General features: G+C 33.8%; 1 protein-coding gene across 1 annotated transcript; it reads left to right on the plus strand.

Annotated features, from left to right (window-relative positions):
• The first annotated feature begins 672 nt into the window (after window positions 1–672).
• Window positions 673–1,530, plus strand: LOC149530646 (uncharacterized). Its single transcript, XM_089810973.1, has 2 exons — window positions 673–1,034; window positions 1,187–1,530. The coding sequence occupies exons 1-2, from the start codon at window positions 819–821 to the stop codon at window positions 1,349–1,351; spliced, it is 381 nt and encodes a 126-aa protein (XP_089667099.1). The 5' UTR covers window positions 673–818; the 3' UTR covers window positions 1,352–1,530.
• The last annotated feature ends 6,755 nt before the right edge of the window (window positions 1,531–8,285 follow it).

The raw sequence follows: 8,285 nt of genomic DNA on the forward strand, positions 1-8,285 counted from the left end.
TTGAGTATATTCGAACCCAACACCTCTTAGTTGAGAGGCTCACAAGTTACAGTTGATTTATAGGCATTTGCCTAACAATATTTGATTTTAATTATATTAATAACATAGCTAAAATATGCATTGCATTTAAAATATATATTTAATGGTAACTAATATTAGGCAAGATATTATTTGTCTATTTAAAATTTGGTGAAAGAAAATAAACAATACATTATAGAGAAGGTTTATGATTATTGAAAGATATTTTAAAAGTTAGTATAGCTCAAATTCCATGAAACTTCGACTTAGACTAAGAAGGAAGAACTAAAGAACATCCACACTACCAAACATAACATATTTAGACCCTATTACTAAAACAATTCATTTAAAAAAATTTCAACCTATACTAAAACGATGCATTATAACACAAGATAATGTAGAGTTTGGAACACAAAATCAATGAAAATCATACGAAAAGCAAAGCGTATATATATTGAAGCCTTTTAACTTCTTTGCAATAATGTTAAAAATACTTTGCCTCCAAAAAATAAAATAAGTTAAAAATACTTTGCCTCCAGAAAATAAAATAAGTGATCCTCCCCAACCGTCTGGATTAGGAAGGCGAATAACGACAAACGTCAGGTGGCGAGTTTGTAGCACGTTAATTAGGAAACTGCCACGTAGCTGCAACGTGCTGAGCAAAGCCGACACGTTTCCTCTCTCATCTTCGCCATTTCCTGCAAATTCCTTGCCTGATCAAACCCTAACATTTTCTGTCCAAGAGAGAAGCGTCTGAAAACAAAGATCGATCTTTGCTGTGGAATTTGCGAGCGCCAGGGATGTCTTCAAGCGACAACAGTAATAACAGCGATGTTGATTCAGCCGCAGAATCAATCGGCCAGTACACTACCTTGAAACCCTCTGTGAGCGCCGTCCAGCCTACGAAACTAGTGAATCCGAGTAAAGAAGAGGAAAGCAGTGAAAAGATAGCAGCCGCCATGGCCGAACGTCACTCCGGCGATCCCTCTGCTTTTCGCAAGGTCGATCCACCGCAGGTATGGAAAATTTATTTTCCTTTTGCTTAAATTTAAATATTTTCTCTTCATCTTAAAGTTGTTGCTAAATTTGCTCGCTTTCTTTAAATTTGGTGACGAACACCCTGGATTTCTTGTTTTCGTTTAGTATTTGTGGATTTGTTTCTGTGCAGGGTGGCGAAAAGAAGGAAACGGCGGGAGAGGGAGAGGAGAGAGCCGGAAGCGGTTTTGTTGACAACTGGAAGATCGGTTTGGCCGTTAGCGGTATTGTAGTGGCGGTTTTAGGGGCCGTCCTGGCAGCTTGTACTAAGCTGAAGGGGAAAACCCTAAGGGACTGATTTTTTAATATGGATTGAACTAATTTCAGTCTTTTTTATCAATCTATGTGGAAAGGATGAAAGAGACCCTGTGAATCTCTTTTCTGTTTTTGATATTTCCTGTCTAGTTTTTTCCCTGGATAATGTATATGTTTCTTCTGGAGATTAAGCCATTATTATAATTGTAACCGAGCTTAATTATCACGGTGACTAGATTTACCAGTCATCTGGAGATTGTTTAGATTTATCGGTGTTGTGTGAAACAAGATAACAACTGGCAAACGGAAAGGGAGGGTTAAGCCTTTTAATAGACTCTAGGGTTTATTAAATAACAAAAAAATCAGAAATGATTCTGGATAAGAAGATTTTTTCTGAAATAGAATTAATGTATTGATTTGAAAAGTTCAGAATGTGCTTTGTAAATGAATCTAGGGTTCATGTAATAACAAAAGTACTTATAATTTATTGCAGAAATGAAGCTGTTTTCAGAAATGTAAAACATGTATTGAATTGAAAAGTGGACAATAAGGCATTTAAATAAATACACTGATTATAAAATAACGGAAGAATCCAGAATTTGTCCAACTCTCCTTTTCTGTTTCAGAAACGTAAATATCTGTTGAATTGAAAAGTTCTGCAGACATCTAATAAACAGTTTGAATTAAATGTTATAAATAAAACTCAAACAATTAATTTATCTGGCAGAAAAGTTTCCCTCATCTTGGGGTTCCATAGAATGCTGGTCTTAATATTTACATTTTACTTGCCTATGCTTTAGAATTGGTATGGACGGACATCTAAATTGGTATTGATGTATTCAGGTCTAAGGAAACTAATTCCTTGATATAGAGGAGAACATTGCCTACTTATTTAAGATGAACATTCCCTACTTTTTAAAGATTCTTTTGAGTCTTGTTCTATGAAGCCACAAAATCCACCTATGCTATACCCAAATTATTATTTTAACTCTCTACCTAATATGTCTATCCTCATCCCCTTGTATCACTTCATCCCCTTTATCACTTCTCTCACCTGTCCCTTCCTACAATTACCCTGCTTTCTTCTCCTTTTTACTTCCGCCTTCCTTCCACGTTACCCTGTCTGTGGAAACTCACCACTGGTTTCCCTTATTTATCCTCACTCTACCTCATATAAGTTTCTCATAGATATCTCTCATGTCCCACCGTAACTCCTCTCCCTCTCTAAAATCTCCCCAAAAATTACCCTCTTACACTCTTCCCTACTCTCCCTCTCTAAAATCTCTCCTCCAAAATTACCCTCTTACACACTAAACTAACAATCTCCCTCTCTGTCACACTACCCCTTATATTGTCTCTTATACTATCTCCCCTAAGTAAGGTTTCCATCTCTTCCCCTTATCTTTTTTCTCTTCCTCATATGTATCCCACCTCCTTGATACCTCTTCCGGCCCCCGGCACCCCCTCCCTTCACCCCCCTCTTTACCCCCTCACTCTCTCACATCAACGCCCCATCACCAATTCCATCCATTTCTCTCTCTCTCTCTCTATATATGTTTGTATGTATTGTAGATATATGTAATTTTACCATTTTAATTACAAATGTTATTTATTTTTAGTCGCAACTTTAAATAGAGTAAAGCAATTTTATATGTAGTCTTAATATATCAATTCATTAGATTATTTATGTTTAAACACTTAAATATATAATAATATTTTATTTTGACATATAGAAAGTGGAATGCACATATTATTGTTTTAACCTAAACATATTGAAACTCATTACTATTGTTGGTTTCCTACTAGATCCTTGTAATAATTTAATTTGTAAACGTGATTATACCTTGGCTTATGTCTATTAGAAATTTTCCTTTCAATAATTTGCTTTTGCTTTAATTTCATGTTACTCTATCTTTGTTATCTTGTTATCTGCTTTTCAAACATTTTGTTAAAGTAGGAATTCATATAGTTGCATTGATTAGAAATTCCATTAATCATAAAATTGAAAATACAAAAATAAATTACATTTGTGGTTACATTTCAGCAAAGTTCTGCAATATTGTAGATACCAGCAAAGCCAACAAAGCCCCCCTTGTGAACATTAACATTTATCTTCGATTGAGCTACCTAATAGGTTGAAAAAAAACCATCCAAAACCTTGGTTGGTCATTGATCAACTTTTCAAGAGAGATTCGTGTCATTAGCATAATGCAAAACAACTTCTCAACAATTTCCAACGTGCAAGGTTCTTCAATATAGTCATACTCTTTTTCTACTATAAATTTCCAACACTTCTTTTTGTTAAAAGCAACAATGAAAACTATTAAAACAAATGTCTAGAGCTTAGATTTTCATTCAGTAAAAATAGCCTAAAGTTTGTAATGTTACTTTTGATATGAATTTTTCCATATATGTTGAGGGTAATATTAAATACCATAGATTTATGAGAGTACTGAAATATTAACTTTAAAACTCACTTTAACCTTTGGCCAAGTTATATATCTTTACCATGTGAAGATAGATGTCCAACTTATTTGATAAAATAATGCATTTTATCACCAAACACATTATTTTCAAATATTTTCTAACAAGACGAATTAGGTACTACACAACAGAAATCTAACCAAACTTTTTGAAATGTTACAACTATAGGGAAAATTTTCCATGAAACACCAGTTTAATATGCAATCTCTAATTTACAATGATTCAAGTGATGCACCTTATTTTTGTTTTGCAAATAAATGATACTATGAAATTCTATGCTAAGCAACCTTTACAAGAAACTTGAGAGGGGCTGCAAAAATTTCATTAAAGTGAATAAGAACATGCATCTAAAAATGGATTCATGAATGTCAACCTTATGACATGCATTGTGGTTGTTTCTAGGGTTGGGTCTTCTATGATTGTTTATTTTTCTAGGAGATTCTTTCTAGATAGGTTTAGTTTTTTGGTGGTTTTTGGTTTGTCTTGCTCATTTTGTTAACCTATTGAGATTCCAAATTATTTTTCTAGCTTTTATGCTATTGTGAGTTTGTGAGCTTGGATGGATCAACTATGCCTTCCTCCAACTTGAGGGTTATCCCTCCTTTTCTTCTTGTGAAGTGGGGGTTTACTCTACCTATTTTGGTTTTCTCTAGTGTTAGGATGTATTTGGACAATATCCATCTATGATTAGAGTTTTTACCCCTAATGCATCTATAGAGGGGAGTGTCTTATGGTTCTGATGGGGGGCCATAAATGTTGCTTTTGATGGAGGTTATCTTTTTTCAGCCTCCACTCCCCCAACCACAACCAAATTCTAATAAAGGGTCCTTTATTTCATTTCTTCTTGATCCTCTTGGTCTTGGTTCTCTAGAGGTTTAATTCTTACTTAGAGGGACTAATGCTGGTTTGCACCTAGATTTTGAATTTTTCCCTTGATTGTTGTTTGGCTTTTTATCTTATTGCGATGGTTGTAAAAGAAAAATTCTTTAGGTACCTTGCCTCATAGATGAATGGCTCAATATTTAAAGATGGTGGACATGGCTCATGAGTCATGGAATTTTTGGCTACAAATAGCATTTTCTATTGATTTTGATGTTGTTGAGGTTGTTAAAGTTGTAAAATTCACTAGGATTGATGCCTATGCTGGTTGCATGAGGTTGAAAGGTATGGTGTTCTTCTTATGGTACATATGATAATGCATTGAGCCAAGCATGATGTTCTTGTAAAGTCTCCTTTTTAAAGAGAGTGATTTGTGAGAATTGTGGATGCACATAATTCTCAAGGTTCCAAGAGACATTGGAGATGTGTGTGTTGGCCCTCTTCTAGGTTTAGTCCATGATGGATCTTGATGTGGGTTATTATTTGTGTGTGATATAACTGACCTATTATGATCTATGTATTTTAAGTGGCATGCTTTGAAAAAATTTTAAATGATTCTTATCCAACCTTGTTTCTCAACCATTATTTTTGGGTGTTAGGGTCTAATTGTAAGCTTTCCCTACTCTTGGTGTCAATTATTTGTGGTTTTTCTTTTGCCTTGTGAGTCACCTATTGGCTTGTCTATTATTATTGTCATTCTTGTTTTTTTTTAGTCACTTATTGGCTTATGTACCATTTTTCTTGTTTAACGATCTATTGTGGCATATTTCTTTTCTTTTTAGTAGTCTTGCTTGGCATGTGCTCAACAATATTTTTTATATTGATATGTTATTAGTGTGCTATAATTTTGGTTACTTAAATTAACACATTTACCTATGAAATAAAGTTCGTATTTAAGCATGTACGAGTTAGTACTAGAATGATGGACCTCTTAGAAAGTCTCAATGCTTCACCTCTGTGAGTATCACCTAGATCTAATAAGTACTAAGTGTTTTATTCATTTTCACAAAAATTAAGTGTATGTATGTTTGACACAAAAACTGCATAGTTAAATCCTAATAACTACACACACACACACACACACACATACATGTGTGTGTGTGTGTATGTACTAACATAAATAGTATTCTTTTCACTATTTTAACATATATTTTAAAACAACTATATAAATATTTATTTATTGATAAATTATAGTTATTCAATATATAAAAAAATAATTTATAAATTTAATTTATGCTTTCATATATTGTTATAAATAAAAATTATTTGATAATTGTCATGACATTGAAACTTTATGGTGCTTAAAGAACAATCTGGATTGATCTAATGCTAGCTCCATAATTTTGATGAAGTTCTATTAAAATTCCTCTTGACCCCAACCACGATAAAGAATTTTAAAAGAAATGTATTTCTCCATTAAACATATTTATCACGAACCTAACATAGAAGTTGATTTCTTGTCAAACTATTCTTTTGATCAGAATATTCCCCAGATCATTTCATCATATTGTTGACAATGAAGAAGCTTTCTCTTTTTATATGAGGCCATCACTGTCAGGGAAACAAAAAAAATGGTGGTTAAGAGAACCAATTTTCTCGGCAACACAAGGGACTGAGTCACTTGGTCAACAAAGAATAACTTGAGAAGTCACTTGGTCAGTATAAAATCCAAGTTACTTGATCAATAAGGACTAAGGCACTCAGTCAATATCACTCGACAAAAGTACAAGCTGAGACAAGACCAAGTAAAGTTAACACTCAGCTAAGGAATGTGTTCACCCAAGAAAGAAACAAAAAAAGCACCATTCTAGAAAATGCACAAGCAAGAACGAAGATCATTACTCAGTTTTTCCAAACAACTAAATGCACAATGAAGTATATAATTGGAGACAAGACAAACACAATAAATTGGAGATGCATAAGTCTTCTTTCTTTCTTTCTTTCTTTCTATTAACTGAAACAACCTATCACAAAACTAGAATGTAAAACTAAAAACCTAGAATACAAAAATGACTAAAAAATACTTCTAATAATAGCATAAACTTGCAACAATGTATGGCTACATAAAATAAGCTTGGAGCCATCAGTTATCATACAAGAAAAACTTCCACTTTCAGAAAATCATGAACCCATGTTGTTGCACTCTGATAAAACCTTTTGTTGAACTCCCCTCAATCACTCATAATGTCTTGCATATGGGATCATCATACATAGACATATGAAGTGGGTTGAGTACTTGCAGAACTTTACATTTTTCATTGAGCATAAGAGTGGAGTTACTAATAGAGTAGCTGATGCATTGAGTAGAAGACATTCTTTGTTGATTGTGTAATGTTCTTGAATAGAAATAAATGTATTTAATTATTTTTGTGTAACGGGCTGATTGTTTAATTTAACTCAGACCCAAATTTAATTTTTGTCATAGTAGAGTATGTTGTCGTCGGCTACCCTCGAAAAGCTTTTTCTGATGGGTATTTAAGCACGAATCTTAGTAGTTAATAGGTATGCTTTTGGATTTCAATTATCTGTACTGCGGATTCCTATTGGAATTTGGCAATTATTCACCATTTCGGAAGTGAAAAACCTTCCCTATTTGGGCTATGCAATTTCGATGGGATTCAACCCTCACCCTATTCCGTTGGTGTCTGCCTCGATCTGTATTCGACAATTTGAAGACTTAATTATACAAATATCTCTGTTGGTGATTTCTCTTGGTTTGGTATTGACTAATTGTATATGTATTTATTGGAATTAAAGTGGCATTGTTTGGTTTATGATCATTTACAGGAGTTCCCTGTGCATTTCGGGATACTCATTCTAGCTGTACGGCTTGGTATTTTTCCATACAACTTGTTACCATTCATTCCCTATAGCATTCAACATTTTCGTATGTCATATCTTTTTATATACATCTGTACGGCATTTCCTATGCCTATACGACCTTGACCAACCACTATATGGTTATTCTAAGCACCGTACAGTCAAGCTCATTTTACAACTTCCTTCATGTTTGTTACCGTACGGCCCACCTTTTTTGTTTGTTGAGTCACACCGTACGATCTTTCTTGCTTCCGTACGAACACACTCCAAGCTCTATACGGACTTTCTGTAGGAAAAATTTTCCATTCAGTTCGAGAATTAACTTGCCTTGGAACATTACAGATTGAAATGAAGATTAAATTTCTTGGTTTTGATGAAATGAAAGAGTTATATGATGCTGATCCTAATTTTTATGAGGTGTGAAGAGAGTGTAGAGCACCAAATCTGACAAATCACATAAGTAAGTATAATGAGTATTTCATTCAAGAAGGTATGTTTTTCAAAGGCATTTAGTTGTGTATTCCTAGAAGTTCTATGAGGTTGAAATTGATTAAGGAAAAGCATAGTGGTGGATTGGTTGGACATTTTGGAATTGATAAGACACTGAGTTTGCTAAAAGAGAAGTATTATTGGCCACAAATGTATAAGGATGTTCAGAAATTTGTAAAGAGTTGTGGAGTTTGTCAAGTTGCAAAAGGAGTGAGTCAGAATACTAGTTTGTATACACCTATTAGTGTTCTTGAGAAATCTTCGAGTGACATTAGTATGGATTTTTTCTTGGATTACCTAAGACA

Source organism: Cupressus sempervirens, chromosome 11, assembly GCF_028749045.1.
Source record: "Cupressus sempervirens isolate cs-2001-9-10 chromosome 11, ASM2874904v1, whole genome shotgun sequence".
Lineage (NCBI taxonomy): Eukaryota > Viridiplantae > Streptophyta > Pinopsida > Cupressales > Cupressaceae > Cupressus > Cupressus sempervirens.

Excerpts from the sequence above, each read along its gene's own strand:
- LOC149530646 (XM_089810973.1), top strand. The coding sequence starts at position 819 with ATGTCTTCAAGCGACAACAGTAATAACAGCGATGTTGATTCAGCCGCA. Across the intron at positions 1,035-1,186 it reads GCAAGGTCGATCCACCGCAG|GGTGGCGAAAAGAAGGAAAC; the intron begins GTATGGAAAATT and ends GTTTCTGTGCAG.